A 16,506-nucleotide genomic window follows, 5' to 3' on the forward strand; every position below is an offset into this window, starting at 1 on the left:
TGTTCAGTACCACCTTGATAAAACAATAAACTATATTGTGTTGCTTAAGCTTATGTATTTATTCACTATTTATTGATTGACTCGCATTCCAAGGACGCCATTTCCTTAAATTGTGTACATTGCTTTAAGGAAAGGCCAAGAAAAAAAGAAGAAATCAGCGATCCGGTTTGGTATCAATAAAAAAGCTTATCAGACGGAACGTTAGGCCAATAGCAGTTGCCGGTTGGATTCCAACTGGCAGAATGTTCCGTCACGAGCAGTTAATTGGTTAAAAATGTCTGGCTTCTACGTCTTGGTGGCATGACCCATGATGGACTTCTTAGTGTTTCTCTCAGGTTTCAAAATGATAATATAACACTTTGGTCCAAACAGAGCCACCAAAATGCCCATACTAGATGCTAAAATAGCAAACACCTCCACTACATCGGCATATTTGCCTGGAGAGCTGATATATGCTGGTATGAAGGCTATCCACACGGCACAGAAGATCAACATGCTGAAAGTAATTAACTTAGCTTCATTGAAGTTGTCTGGAAGATTCCTAACCATGAATGCTAGGAGGAAACTGAGGAGTGCTAGTAAGCCAATATAACCTAGCAACACCGCAAAACCAACTGTTGATCCAACATTGCACTCATAGACTATCTTTTCAGAATAGTATTGTGTGTTTTTATGAGGAGTTGGTGAGGCAGACACAAGCCAGGCTGTGCAGATTATTGCCTGGATTGAAGTAAGAATCAGAACTGTTCCTCTCTGCTGCATAGGACCAAACCACTTAATGATGTCTGCACCACCAGGCTTGGAGGCCTTGAACACAGCCAGCACCACCATAGTCTTTACCAGGATGCAGGAGACACACAGCACAAAGCTGATCCCAAATATTGCATGCCTCAGCTGACAAGTCCAGAGTCTGGGACGACCAATGAACAGGAGTGAGCACAAGAAACATAGTTTGAGTGAAAGCAAGAGTTGGAAGCTGAGTTCTGAGTTGTTGGCGCGGACCATGGGCGTCTCTTTATGATAAACAAAGATCCCCAGGACAATAGCACAGGCAAATGTTCCTAGCAATGAGATGGTTGTTAAGGAGATCCCCAGGGCCTCATGGTAGGACAGGAACTCAATGCTCTTAGGGACACAGTGGTCACTCTGGGGACTGGACCAGAAGTCCTCTGGACACACGGTGCACTCTGTAGAGTCTAACAAATAGGACAAGATTAAAGGGACAGACACATATCTTCTTATAACCTTCTGTACATATACTGTAGCTACATTATGTAACCCTACCTGTATCATTGCTGAACTCTCCCTCAGAACAAGCAATGCAGTCGTAGCAGCAGACAGGTTCTCCTTTCCTTCTGGCCACACGGGTTCCAGGAGAACAGCTCTCACTGCACACCGACCGAGGAGGCTGCAGAGGAAAGTAAAAATAATCAGTTTAAATATAAATTTCATTCACATTAAACATTTTAGAAAGCTGAAATTACTTTTGCGGATTGAAAGTTCCAGAAGATTCTGTCTTCATCGAGGGTGAGTTCTTCATCTCTGGAGGCTGTCATCTTGACCACACCTACGTTGTGGATATTTGTGCTTCCATCAGGGAGCCACGCCCAGTTCAATATATCAAAGATTGGTAAAGCATCACCATTCTCATCAAAGTATACACGATCACCACCAGATGTGGTGAAGTTGACCTTTTCCAGGTAATAGAGAAGCTAGAAATGGTGATGAGCAGCATCATGAAGAGCAAGAGATGTTAAAAACATACTTAATGGTCCTATTATGTGCCCAAGTCACGCCACACACTATTTGGGGATTTAAGCATTGTGCAAGGGGTGTTCCTGTTGCTGAGTTGCTATCTTCCGCCACCAGCCTCATTACTAAAACTCTACCCTTTACATTATGCATTGCCTTTCAACAAAACCATATTCCTAATGTCACCCACATTTGTTGAGCATTAGGAGTGAGGAAGACTATTTAAAATACCACATTCAGAAGAACAGAATCAGTAATTACCACCTGCCCCCTATACTTGAGAGGCGTCGCCTCTCAAGGCCTGCATGCAGCACGTTCTGCGACACGTTCTGTATTTAGTTAGTGCTTTAATTACCTTACTATTTTCCTATGATTTTGTTATATTGTTTTCTTAGTTCCAGTTGGAGTTTCCTTTGCACTTGTGTACTCTTATTTTGTACTACGTTTTGTCTCTTGGTTTCCTCCTTGTCCTGTTAGTTCCCCAGCCTATCCCAGTGTTGATTATTAGAACTTAAAGTCCACCTGTGCCCTGTTTTCCCTGTGTATTTAGGGCCGATTCATACTCCTATTTTATAGCCGAATAAAAGTCGGTTCGGCGCTGTAGAGCCTACAATTTGACGTCATTTGAGGTTCGGGGGGGGCGGGTACCGTCCTAAAGTCGGCTCTTCGGTGCTACTGAAAGTTTCTGACGAGCCAAAATCATTTCGGCACTACAACGCCGAAACAGAGGTAAAATAGGAGTATGAATCGGCCCTTATACTTTTTTCAGTTCTTTGTCAGATCATTGTAGTACGTCACTAGTGTTATGCTCCTAGTGAACTCCTAGTACTTTGACTCCCAGTGTTCTTGTTACTCCTTGTGTTCTCCTCGTGTATGGATTTTGGTGCATAAACCGCCTGCAATTTCGACTGCTCTGCCTCTCTGTCTTTGTCCTGCATTTGGGTCCTAACCCTCTTGATTCACACCGTGACACCTACACTATACATTATTTTCTACTAATGTATTTTTTTCATTTATACTGTGCATCTATCCATTGTTATATTACTAACAAATAATTCACGTTTGATTTTAATGATTTATTTTAAATAAAGTGAGATTAACTTTATAAACCCCACAGGGATTTCTAAGTCTCACCTGCACAACCCAACAATATGTTGTTTCAAATGTGGTGTTTTTAAATGTGCAAATAAACATTAAATAAAAATAATCCTACAGGTTAACTGAATTAATATCCCACCTGCCATGACTGTATTGTCTGGAAACTGGCACAGCTGTGCCCAGAGAAAGGCCCTCTTCCTGGCACACACTGCAACATGTCATGGAGGGCGTGGGCCAGAGCATACACAGCCTTGTATACATTGTACTCTCCCCTGAGGTCAGACACATCCAAAAATGTAGTTTCTGCCGTTCCCAGGTCCTCTTGTCCAGTACACACCCTTCCACCAGCGTCCACCCACTCTGGTGGAAGGGGTGAAAATGTACACTGAAATGTGCGTTCCCAAAACTGCCTCACCTGAAAGAACACAATTAATTCATAAGAATACCTTTAAATACAATGAATTGATTAATGTAGGCCTATTGATTATTCACTTCATTCACAGTTTGCAAATACTACAGTGGTACAATTATACAATGGTGCAAAAAGGATAACACAAAATGTCCTAAGGGCTTGTGTCCATTGTGGTCCTGTGTCTCAATATTCAATTAAATGAGACATGTAACTATAGACATACAATTAAACAAATACTTACTATGTTATCCTCATGGTCATTGTCAGGACGTATTTTTAACAAGAAGTCCTTCAAACCTGGTATCTCTGCACGACGGATGGCAAAACCCAGGGTGCCTCTCAGGTATGGCAGGTAGTGAGGATACTGGAGACTGTCTCCCCACCAACCTGAAGTGGCAGGTAAGATCCATAGCAGACCTGTCACATTCTGCTTAACCACCTGTTCATCGTTTCGAAATAAATGAAAGGCATGTCTTTCTTTCAATACATTCTCATTTTAGATTCTTCTAATTACGAATCCCTAAATTAACATCCTCCACAGATCTATCGTAACACAAACCTCATCCATGACATTATGCATATAGGGCCCGTATCCAAACATAATGACCACACGAGCTGTGGACGTCTTCATCACAGTGACGATCCTCTGGAGTTTATCCAGGTCATTGTGGAAGGGCAGAGCCTCTGAATAAGCCACACAACCCAGACCAGACTGGTCTAGGCCAGACTGGAACAATCGGGCGGCATCACGGCCAGCATCATCATCACTGAACAACAGTCCTACCCAGGTCCACTCGAACCACCTCATAATCTGGAGCACAGCTCGCACCTGAGAAGAATGGACGGAAATGTACTTAGGTTAGATCATACAGTATGGGCAAACGGCGGCCATGGGGCCACACCTATGTTCACTTATGTGGCCTGCAGGTTAATATTTGAATACTGTTATATTATTGATTTCAGCTGTTACAATTCCAAACATGCAAACATGACCCACTTGAATTATATCTATAACGGTCAATATTAGTAGCATATGTATTTAAATTGTCTTTTTATGTCCAATGCATTTGAATTTAAGTATGTTTAATTTAAGTTAACATAAGTATAAATAAATGCATTTGAAATTAAATGTTAGGCCTACTTTTCAGGATTCCAATTAATCTTAGCAAAAATACTAAATAATAATTCAGTCTGTTAAAAAAATTCTAAAATAGGAGATACCAAACTCAAAACGTGTCGCAGTGCAACGCGTGTTGAGCTAGAATGGAGATAAGATATTTCTACCCAACAGTATACACAAGTTGGCCCTCTGGAGTCAGTGTGGAAACATAGTGGCCCTCTGGAGTGAGTGTAGAAACATAGTGGCCCTCTGGAGTGAGTGTGGAAATATAGTGGCCCTATGGAGTGAGTGTAGAAACATAGTGGCCCTCTGGAGTGAGTGTGGAAATATAGTGGCCCTCTGGAGTGAGTGTAGAAATATAGTGGCCCTCTCCTACATCAAAGTTGCCCATCCCATGGGTTTGAGTATTCCAGTTTGTGAAACATGAACTATTAGATACCAACACATCTATTGTTATAGAAGTTCACCTGGAAGACAAAACTTGGCATTGTTCTGAAGAAGGATGGGAACTGAGTCCGGTCGCTCAGACAGGAACAACCAGCAAAGTAACTTATCTGGAAAAACAGAATAAAATCAAATACAAAATATCTATTCTGTAATGTACTAGATCTTTGAAAGGTACCTATAGATGTCAGCGAAGGAACAGACCAACAGAACTGGACTGTAGGTATTCAACAAGATTTTAGTTATTGTATTGTAAAAAGTTGTATGGCCTGATGACAACTTAGTACTAACGACTTACTTTATCACCTGTGATAATCTGTTCATTATATGTTCTCTTCACATTTTGTGAATGAAGCCTCATTTTGGTCTTCAACTAGCCAAAATTCTCCCACTACTCCCACCTTCTCCGCTCCCTCCATTGGCTCCCGGTCGCTGCCCGCACAGAGTACAAAACTCTGATGCTGGCATTCAAAGCAACCCATATCTTGCAAGTCTCTTAGAACCCTACAAACCCTCCCGAGTGCTCAGATCAGCCAACGCAGGGAAGCTGGAAGTACCTTCACTAAAAACGCCGGGACAACGCTCCACACGTCCCAAACTCTTCTGGCTCCAAAACTATGTAATGCACTTCCCATTACAATCAGAACTGCAGCCGCACTCCCAATCTTCCGCCGTGGTCTGAAAACCCACCTCTTCAGACTCCATCATGGCACTTAGCACGTGCCCTAGCCCCGACATTTTTAGGTAGACTATAGATAGCATTTTATGTAGACTTATAGCATGTTTATGTAGACATAGACATAGAGTATACATGCATAGTTCCATTATATAGATATTCCACTGTTACGTTCTTAGTTTACGTATGATAACTACTTTTTATGTATGTGATGTATTGCGTTTCAAAATAATACAGACATTTCTTGCTTGTGGTCCTTGGACTTTTGGAGTGGCCCCTGAGCCATTTTAAGTTGAGTAGCCCTGCCCTATAGGGGATCCTCAGGTTTAATTTAGGCGGGCAAAAATCTTTGGGGAGAAGCAAGCAGAGCCTGTGCTGTTTCTACCCTGCCATGTGATCACAGTGCAGATTAAATACACCTATATGCAGGGCTGCACATAAGCGGTGCGCCAGCACGCATGCGTCGTCAAAATTCAAAATGTGTTGTCAATCAAGCGCCGGGAAGCGCTTCTGCGTACCAACAGCCGGGCGCCGCCAAGAATGATTATTATGGCTAGAATACTAATAAATTCTGTGGCGAGAGCATTTTTCACCGACTGCCACTCAAAGTGGCTATACTGGCCAATCACAGCACGTCTTGCACATGTGCACTGGCCATTGTGGCCAATCACAGCGCGTCCTTACTCAAAAGGGGGAGTAGCATGGACACAAATAGTTTTGTCTTCTCCGTTTCAGATAGCAAACTGCTGTAGTCCCGGATGTAAAAGGGCATGCTTTGGATGCTTTGCACTCTTCCCATTTGCCGCTGTGCTTGTGTTTGTTTTCCGGGGGCTGGAGCAGCATGGTTGCTCGTGTGCGATGGGTACTAAGGTTTTAGTTCCGACATAGTGGAGTGGGAAGAGTTTAAAGCATTACGGACTGGCACCAGTGGCGGAGACTCCGGGGGTGCCTGGTAGCTGAAACACCCACGGTTAAAATAATAAGCCAATATGCACCCACCGTCCCACGTATTATGAAGACTGAATTTCGCCTCCCTTTCCCCTCCCCCTGCTCAAAATGTCACGTAGTCACACAACTTTACGGGGGCGCTTGGGCAAGAGGTGTTGGGCCGCCCAACGTGGGCATTCAAATGCTAATAAGGTGGCTTTTGTTCTGCTGCCAGGTAGAGGACGGGACTTTGAGCACTCACGATCATTATTGAAACATGACGCCCCTGACTGGCACTGCTTCTGCCCAACATGAACACCGTGTCTCGACATACCGTCCCTTATTATCGTAAAGTCGGGTAGTGTACACTGTTTATTTTTGCACCCAGGAGCCATGTGTGTCTGACTACGTTGCCTCAGCTAAAAACAAAAGGGAAGCCTGATGTATGCTTCGCCGTACGATGTGTCACAAAAAAATAGCTGATCTGCAACACGTTGTGAGCTAGTAGATCGGTTATTTAAATACAAAATAATACAAAAAAACTCTAAATAATGCTTTGATGCTCATATTATCCTTGTTTTTATTAGAATATGCATTCCATAGGGCTGGACCACACATGGACCTAGATTTTAGCAAATTTAGTTTTTTTTAATAATGGGATGAATCTACAACAAGAGCCATTCTAGGGCTAAATCTAGAGAATACCCTCCATTGACTCCCCACTCATCCAATAGATATCGTTTTGCTATAAGTTATTCATCCCTCTTTTATCCATCCGGCGAGACGGGTCGCCACATTTTAGGAGCACCAAGAAACTCCTCCAGGTGCTCCTCTGAGTACTAGACCAAAAAAGTTGTGTGCAGCCCTGCCTATATGTCCTTAATAAGACTATACACCATCACTAAACACAGGTATATTTTACCCAATGTAAAATATTCCATAAAAAAATTGTTCTCATCAAAATATATGAAGTACAGCAGTACATGCATGGCAACTTGAGCTACTCTTCTTCAATATTTCATCATGACTTTTCACAAACAAAACTAAAAATAGATTTCATGGGGCGGGCCTATTACTGAAAAATGATGTCATGATCATGGCCATAATTTGACGACACTTTCAATAGCTGCTTTTAACCCTCCACTGTGTGCATTCAAAATGACCAGGTCATAAGTGTACATAAGGTGATTAATGATAGTTCTAAAACGGGTAGTCCCAATACTTCATTCTGATTGGCTGGTTACCATCACGTGACCGGTGTAAATTTCACCGATAACCCACTCCTTCAATCACTTTGTATCATCTTGCAGCCTTGTAGCTGAACTGGGGAAGGAGAGCGCTTGATTGATTTACAAACACATGCCGTGCGGGCGTCTAAGCACCGCCCGGCTCATAATGACTGTGAATGTGTGGCTCCAGGCAGCCCCGTAAAAACATCAAGCGCTATTCTCCCGTCACATAGTCTACTTGCCGAGCACAACAAGGAAGTTATGTGGCTCGCTCTGGTAGCGCAAAGCGTAGCTACTTTTGTGAATTAAATAGTTTTATTAGGTTAATATGGTACATATGTTTGTAACCGTTTTAGAAAAGCAATAAGCCACTCGAGGCCCCAGCTTACCAGGTATTTTACACTGGCTGTGGGGTAGAAGACCCTCGGCTGCTCCTCGGGTCTTCCTACGCCCCCAGCCAGTGTAAAATACCCGGTAACCTGAGACCTCTCGTGGCTTATTGCTTAATTACCTATAAGATACCCTGTATTGCACTTATTAAATTCACTAGATCATCATGTATATGCACAATGTGCTTAGATATGCCACAAGCAGCTTCTGAAGCCGTTTGGTTTATCCTGTCAAAGTTTTAATTTAGCATAGGAAGAAAGTGGAAATACTGTAGCTGGCAATCATTTATTTAATTGCAAAAATTAAATTAAAAAAAAAACACTGTCCCGGGTTTCTTTTTTAATCTGAACTGGTAATCTGCAGTAAAGACAAACATTTCCAGATGTACAAACATGATTATTTCCAATACTGTGGAACGGATGCTGACCAGAGAGATTTGGATGTGCTGTTTGAGAACTTTACATGTCCTGGCATTGGCAATTCAATAGAATGCAGTGCATTGTCAGAAACAGAACAGTTCAGTAGATTGTCAGTGCATTGTCAGAAACAGAACAGTTCAGTAAGGGGGCATTGTCAATGTGTTATACGTAAATGATCCTGAATAGATATTGTTCCTCTTCAGTAGAAAAGCAGTAGCATTAACATTAGGCTAATCAGTGAATTAAACCTGCAGGGAAAACATGCATTTTCAGAAACCTTCAAGAAAAGATCAGTAAAGTGTGAAGAGTTGGAATGGCACATCTGTAGGTCTGTTTAGTTTACCTGCCTTGACAGGCTCTAATTGTACAGAGGTGATTGATGCTGTACCATGAACCAACATACCTGTAAAACACAGGCTAAGTGCAGTTACTTTCACTTAAAACAAAAAAGGGGAAAACATACAGAAAAAGAAAGAAAAATTGCAGCCTACAAGCTCAGAACATGTCACACTGTGACCTTGTTGATCGGCTGTGTTTGATACTTTTGTCTAAAACTAGCATAATGAAGAAATTGGGCATTAAAAAAGCATTACAAGTTGAAATATGGAGACACAAGGTTTCTTCTCGACAGCAACGATTATGTTCTATGTCTTTCAAAGGGAAAAAATACCTAATTTAATATTTATCATATTATAGATTTGCAAATAGCCAAGTAAGCAAAATTAAATAAAATAGGCTATTGTGAAAGGGGATAGGAAACTTACCATGGGCACTCTGTATACACCTAATATTCTAGAGAGGGTAATAGAACTTTTTGAGGTACTAGGACCCACAATTCCAAGTACTGGAGGAGACCCAACACAGCTCTGATCCAGTGTAAACTGCTCCTCTCTCCCACTGATCAGTGACAACGCTGCAGGGACTGCAACTCCAAGCGTAAAACAGGTGTCATAGATACTGTATCCCAGAGTCACATTGGGGAGCAGGCTGGGGTCTCTGTTGATCTCAGTGATGGCAAAAGCCATGGTCTGTGCCCATCTGAACAATTCAATGAGAAAACTAACACACACAATTACACTGTAGCCATGAATATCATTGCTGTCGGGCAGAAACCTTGTATCTCCATATTTAAACGTTCTGTTTAATAAATTACTTCTTGTGCTACTTTTGAAGAAAATATTTAAGTGAAAGTGCTTGTGACTAAATAATAACTACCCTAGATCCATCCAAACACATGTTCTGAGAAGGTTTCCACCCAACAGCCTATATCTTTGTAGAAATATACACATCAACTAATCATGTTTCTATCAAAAGAAGGTTGGTGTTGTCTTCGTGATACTCACCCACTGCAGGAGGGCTTCTGTTCCTTGGACTGCGTGAACGTCAGCTCAGGGAACACAGAGGAGACGTGGAATGGAAACAAACCACCCAGAAGCACATCTCCAGCCTTGTACATTCCTCCATGTTTTAACGATGCCTGTAACTCACAAGAAGAGGAAGAGGATGAAGACAAAGGAGAGAAGGAAGAGAACATCATGAAGTATGAAAACAGTTGTATGTCTAAAGAAGCCCTCATGACTGTCCTCTGTCTAACAACCCCTCCCACCTGCTCCAAACATTGTCCAGTTGGTGGTTTTATACCCATGCAGTGCTGTCCCCTGTGCCAGATGACGACATTACGTAATCTTCCACAACACCGATCTGGGCCTTTAGGCACACACAGAGGCAGGGCTTAACGTACATAGGTATCAGTGGTGGAAAGTAACAAAGTAGAGTTACTGAAGTACTGTACTTAAGTTCAATGTTGAGGTATTTCTATTTCACTTGACCATTTGTCATTTCCAATGCTTTTACTTCTACTCCACTACATCTCGGATCACAATATTGTACTTTTACTCCTCTACATTTATTTGGAAACTTTAGTTACTTTGTAGATTTTGATTATTATTGCAAAACATACATTAACCACTTCAGCCTACATTTCGGCCATTTAAAATAGCCGATTGCGAAGCATTGTGAGCTTGTAGCTTGAGTGCTGGACCCTGAAGCCTGAAGCCAACTCTGCAGAAGTCTCTAGACGGGTGCTACACCAGAATGCTGCATGCAGTACTGAACATCAGTAAGAGCACACATGTTACCAACAAGAATCTGTATGATGGAATGCTAAGGGTGAGCCAGAAACTCCCACCAGACGTCCCACATTAACATGTGGATGTACTCAAGAATGACGCAGGAGCGCAAAGCAACAACGAGCTGGCCAGATGTATGGAGAATCGGGATGACTGGAAGCAACGAAGGAGGGCTCGTCTGAGGACGACCAAGAGAGAGAGGCAGGTTGCCGATCAGTGGCAGATTGCCGGTCAGTGGCAGGGTGCCGGTCAGTGGCAGGTTGCCGGTCAGTGGCCAGTTGGCAGTCAGTGGCACCTGGAAAATGTGGGCACCTTAAAAACTGTTCAGCTCTGAAGTTGTTTTTAAGAGCAGTGGTCAGTCCTCCCCCCACTTCTCAGGTGGCCACTCCTGATTACCAATTAAGTGTGAGGGAAAACAAGAGTAAAGCCCAAGGCATCTTCAACTCACCAGTTGTGTCTCAAATGACCCTCCCTTAGTTGAGTGATGTCATGTCATGTCATGCACGCACGCACGCACGCACGCACGCACGCACGCACACACACACACACACACACACACACACACACACACACACACACACACAATGATGTTATTTAATTAACCCAAGCCTTAGAGGCAATTTAAATAACACAAGGTTTAAACATTGCAATAACTTCGGGTTACTTTAGTAACCTCAGTTATATAAGTGACTCGAGAGAGAGAGTCATATGGGGTCCAAGCCACTAGATGGCGCAGGCACACAGCCTAACATACACTCACGGAACAATTCCATTGGATCGTGAACTGTCGCTCATGGCGTGGTTATGTCCCCACCCACTGGGTATATAACCTAAGGTCCGCCCTGAGCAACGTCATTCCTATCAACCTGCTTTCTGACGTCTTAAAGAAGACAGAAGGGCGACTTAATGACTCTCTCTCTCGAGTCACTTATATAACTGAGGTTACTAAAGTAACCCGAAGTTATCTTAAGTACCTCTCGGAGAGAGTCATATGGGGAACATAACGCTCCCGTATGATCGCCTTCGGCTGATAGAAAAATATTCGACCCTAGGATCATCTCCATTGGAGAGAGACCAAACGCAAAGGAGGCCCAAGAAGCCAACCCTGCGCGTTCACCCAAAAGAGACATCCTTTATAAAAGATGTCCTTGACCCAGGGCCGACAGCTCTGCTGTTCCAGCCCTGCCGGTCAAAAAACACGATAGTCATCCACCCATAACGGTCAGGGGCCAGAAAGGGACCTCTTGACCTTATGAGGATGCCCTTGACCCAGGGCCGACAGCTCTGCTGTTCCAGCCCCACTGGTCAAGAAACACGATGGTCATCCATCCCTAACGGTCAGGGGCCAGAAGGGACCACTTGACCTCGTGAAAATGTCCCTGACCAAGGGCCGACAGCTCTGCTGTTCCAGCCCCGCCGGTCAGAAGACAACCCGCCGCAGCGCAGACATCCTGAATAGGGACACCCCTGGCCAGGGCCCAGGATGCAGACAAACCTCTTGTAGAGTGTGCACGTAGGCCCTCTGGGGGCTCAGTACCACACGAGGTATAGGCTAAACGTATAGCCTCCACAATCCACTGCGAGAGTCTTACTTTCGAAATGGGTTTACCCTTCCATTGGGAACCCCAGGCCACAATGAGCTGCTCACCCAGCCTGAAGGGGGCAGTTCTTGACCTGTAAACTTTCAAGGCTCTCACCGGACAGAGACAATGTAGTCTCCTATCCTCCACTGAAGAGAAGGGAGGAGGATGGAAGGCCGCGAGATCCACGGGCGAGCAGCCCGCGGGAAAAGTCTTAGGTAGAAACGAAAGGTTCGGCCTGAGCGTGACCCTGGTGTCATTACCACTGAATCTCAAGCAGCTGCTGCTTACTGAGAGCGTGTGCATGTCACCAGCCCGCTTCGCCGTTGTCAGGGCAACGAGCAGAGCGGTCTTCAGAGAGAGGAACTTCAGGTCCACCCTTTCCAGTGGCTCGAAGGGGTCTCTCATTAAGGAGTCCAGGACTATTGTCAGGTCCCACGAGGGGACCAGAGACCTGGCGACCGGCCTGAGGCGTGTAACTCCTTTCATGAATTGACGGATCAGCAGGTGTTCACTGATTGGTCTGTTGTTCATACCAACCTGATAGGCCGCTATGGCCGCCAGGTTGATCTTGACTGAGGAGAGGCCAAGACCCCTGTCTAGGAACTCCTGTAGGAAAATCAGAATGTGTCTCACAGACGCCTGAAAAGGGAAGACCTCTTCCTGTCTGTCCGAGCACCAACGCTCAAACACATGCCAGGCAGTGTTATAGCGTCGTCTGGTGGAGGCAGCCCTGGCACCAAGGGTCGTTTCTACGACATTCGGAGGCAGGCCAGTCGCTTCTAGCGAACGCCCCTTCACGGGCCAAACCCAGAGATCTAGGTCCTGAGGACGTGGGTGAAAGATCTCTCCTCCGGCCTGGGTCAGCAGGTCCCTCCACAGAGGGAGCTGCCCTGGTTCTTTGAACAGGAGAGGGACTATGTCCTGTCTCCAAGATCCCCAGGCTGGAGCTACTAGTAGCAGCTCTGATCCCTGATCCCGCACCCTGGCTAGGACATGCGGAATCAGTTCCAACGGGGGGAACACGTATAACAGAGAACACAGGCGAGAGGACCGGAGTCCCCCCTGCCTGTTGATGTAACAAACCGTCGTGGTGTTTTCGGAAACGAACCAGGACGTGGTGACCTCTGAGGAATTGTTCGAATTCTCGGAGTGCCAGGAACACTGCCAGTAGTTCCAAGTAGTCGATGTGGGAGGAGCGTAATGCGGCATCCCACACGGCATCCTCCCGTCGTGGGTGGCGTCCCAACCGGAGAGGCTGGCGTTGGTGGTGACCAACCTCCTGACTGTGGGGAGACCCATCGGGATCCCCTCCGTCAGAACACCTCAGTTCGACCACCATTTCAGAGCTAGAGTGCAGTTCGAGGACACTGTCACTCTGGCCGAAAGTGCGTGTAGATCGCTGACCCTCATAGCGGACGTCAGGGCGACTAGGAGGGCTGGCTTTAGTGTAAGACATTTTAGGTCAGCCGTCTGCAGTGGTTCGAAGGGCTCATTGTTAGAGCCCTGAGGACTAGAGACAGATTTCGGAAACGAACCAGGACGTGGTGACCTCTGAGGAATTGTTCGAATTCTCGGAGTGCCAGGAACACTGCCAGTAGTTCCAAGTAGTCGATGTGGGAGGAGCGTAATGCGGCATCCCACACGGCATCCTCCCGTCGTGGGTGGCGTCCCAACCGGAGAGGCTGGCGTTGGTGGTGACCAACCTCCTGACTGTGGGGAGACCCATCGGGATCCCCTCCGTCAGAACACCTCAGTTCGACCACCATTTCAGAGCTAGAGTGCAGTTCGAGGACACTGTCACCCTGGCCGAAAGTGCGTGTAGATCGCTGACCCTCATAGCGGACGTCAGGGCGACTAGGAGGGCTGGCTTTAGTGTAAGACATTTTAGGTCAGCCGTCTGCAGTGGTTCGAAGGGCTCATTGTTAGAGCCCTGAGGACTAGAGACAGATCCCAAGAGGGGACCAGTGGTCTGTTGATCCTGTGTACCCTGCGCCCTTCACAAACTGTTTCGCCAGCGGATGTCTCCATACTGTCTGGTCGTTAACGCCCATTTGGCAGGCCGAGATGGCTGCTAAGTGGGTTTTCACTGAGGAGAGGCCTAGACCTCTGTCTAGGAACTCCTGCAGGAATGTCAGGGCGTAAACTACTGAAGCTTGGAATGGGATAACCTGGTTAGGTCGTTCTGAGCACCACTGCTCGAACACGCCCCAGGCTGTTTCGTAGCGGGTCATTGTCGACTGGGCTCTGGCCTCCTGAATCGTTGAGACAACAGTCGGAGGGAGACCGGCCTCAGTCAGCATTAGCCTCTCACGGGCCAGACCCATAGGTGTAGGTCCTTGGGGCAAGGGTGGAAGAGGGATTTCAGCCAACGCTGAAAAAGGCCTCATATGGAGTCTGTCCAGACCTATCAGAGGCCATCCGTAGACACGTACCCAGTGGAAGTGTGCGGCCTGACTTGAACATGGTCATGCACTTCAGGTTGTTGACTCTGTCCCGACTCAGCGGAGCCCTGTAGGAGACAGAGTCCAGAGTGATGCCCATGAAATCTGTGGATTGGGTAGGCGTCATCATGCTCTTGGCTAGGTTTATCCTGAAAACCCAGTGAGGTCGCATGGGACACGACCCGAGTCGTGTTCCTCGCGGCCTCCTCCGCTGAATCCGAAAACAGGAGACAGTCGTCTATGTAACTGGACACCCATAGACCCAGAAGTCTCAGGGGTGCCAGAGCGGCCTCCGTACAGTGGAGGAACACTCTGGGACTGAGGGACACCCCGAATGGAAGGACCGTGTACTCGTAAGCCTTTTCCTGGAACCCAAACCGCAGGAACTTCCTGTGAGGTGGGTAAATAGGGACGTGGAAATAGGCGTCTTTTAGATCTATGGATGTGAACCAGTCGCCTGGGCGTATGGAGCGCACCAGAGACTCGGCCGTCAGCATCTTGAACTGAAAAGACTTGAGGTGCCTGTTGAGTATCCGCAGGTCCAGGATGGGACGTAGACCCCCCCCCTTTTTCTTGACCAGAAAGTAGCGGGAGTAGAACCCGCTGCGACGCTGGGCCAAGGGTACCTCTCTGACGGCATCCTTCTCCAGCAAGGAAACTATCTCCTGTTGGAGAATCAGACCCTCCGGACCCCTGGCGTTGGTGAAGATGACCTCTGAAAACGCCGGGGGTGTTCTGGCGAACTGGGGTCTGTAGCCCTTCACTATGGTGTTGAGGATCCACGGGGATGCTCCGCACCACTCCCACAGTGCCAGGTGCTTGGCTAGTGGGTTCTCTCCGGCTATGGGAGGCACGCCCCGCCTGGAGGTAGTGTTCCCTGGCATGTCGGAGAAAAATTGGGCATGACCCGTCTCCCCAGTGGCGTTTTGGTACGCCACTGACCTTATGCCAATATGCCCTGCCCCACTGCATCGGGGGGGCCCATGGGGCCCCCGTGGCAGTGGGTTCATGTCCACCCCCCTCCGTGGATATTGTTTTGTTGTCTTTTTGTATTGTGTACTGTACTACAGAAAAAAGTGCTGTACTTGTGCAAACAATATCGAGGGACCTGGCTACAGGGACGTCCAGGACGCCCACCTGTGCCATGGTCCAGAAGCGCATTGCGGGCGGACTGGACGTGCAGTCCGAGACTGCTACGTCCGGTGCTGGGCCCGGCGCATGGGGGGAGGGTAGGGTGTGTGTCACTTCGGCTGCTGGTCAGGGCCTCGCAGCCTGGACGCTGCACCTCCACGTTGAGGGTCATCCTCTCGAGTGCGCCTCTGAAGAGGTCTCCGGGGATGATAGCACCCTTGGAGAACTCTCTCTGGGCAACGGGATCCAGACCAGGTGAGGCTTCCAGCCACCTAGAGGTGATGGAAGCCGTGGCCATAAGGCCGGTCAGGTCGGTGAGTCAGTACGTGAAGGTCACAATTTTCTCATGTAGGCGACGAACTCTAGCCAACTGTTCAGGAGTAGGGGCGTGGCCCATCTCCTGAAGAAGGGAGCTCTGGGAGCCCTGGAGTAACGTTGAAGCATTGAGATGCCTCCCAGACGCTACAACGGGGGGAGGGACACGAGAGCAGTGCGGAGTAGCCGGGAGAGTCATGGGCTCCTTCCAGCTAGCCGTGTAATGTGCTCTGAAAAACCTGGGACAGGGGAAGCAGTGGTCCCCCGACAGTGATTTTTGTCGTGTACATACTGTGCAGCTTGGCCACAGACCCACCCATGGTGGGGGTCTGTGTCAAGAGCTTTTGCCTTTCTTTGGGGAGCGGTCCCGGTGTGCAGTCTGGGGCTGCTACACCCTGGACGGGGCCCAAGGCATGGGAGAGCGTCTGAGCACGCTCCTC

At 46.9% G+C, this 16,506-nt stretch overlaps 1 protein-coding gene across 1 annotated transcript; it reads right to left on the reverse strand.

Moving 5' to 3' along the window:
* Positions 1-285: 285 nt before the first annotated feature.
* Positions 286-14,747, reverse strand: LOC308335992 (extracellular calcium-sensing receptor-like; the record flags this gene model as incomplete). Its single annotated transcript, XM_080793235.1, has 10 exons — positions 286-1,196; positions 1,285-1,408; positions 1,485-1,712; positions 2,990-3,265; positions 3,822-4,091; positions 9,442-9,505; positions 9,811-9,944; positions 12,468-12,785; positions 13,715-13,952; positions 14,584-14,747. The coding sequence occupies 10 exons, from the start codon at positions 14,745-14,747 to the stop codon at positions 286-288; spliced, it is 2,727 nt and encodes a 908-aa protein (XP_080649361.1).
* Positions 14,748-16,506: the final 1,759 nt, after the last annotated feature.

The sequence above is a fragment of the Protomyctophum bolini genome (assembly GCF_963924005.1).
Source record: "Protomyctophum bolini genome assembly, chromosome: 21".
NCBI classification, from domain to species: Eukaryota; Metazoa; Chordata; class Actinopteri; order Myctophiformes; family Myctophidae; genus Protomyctophum; species Protomyctophum bolini.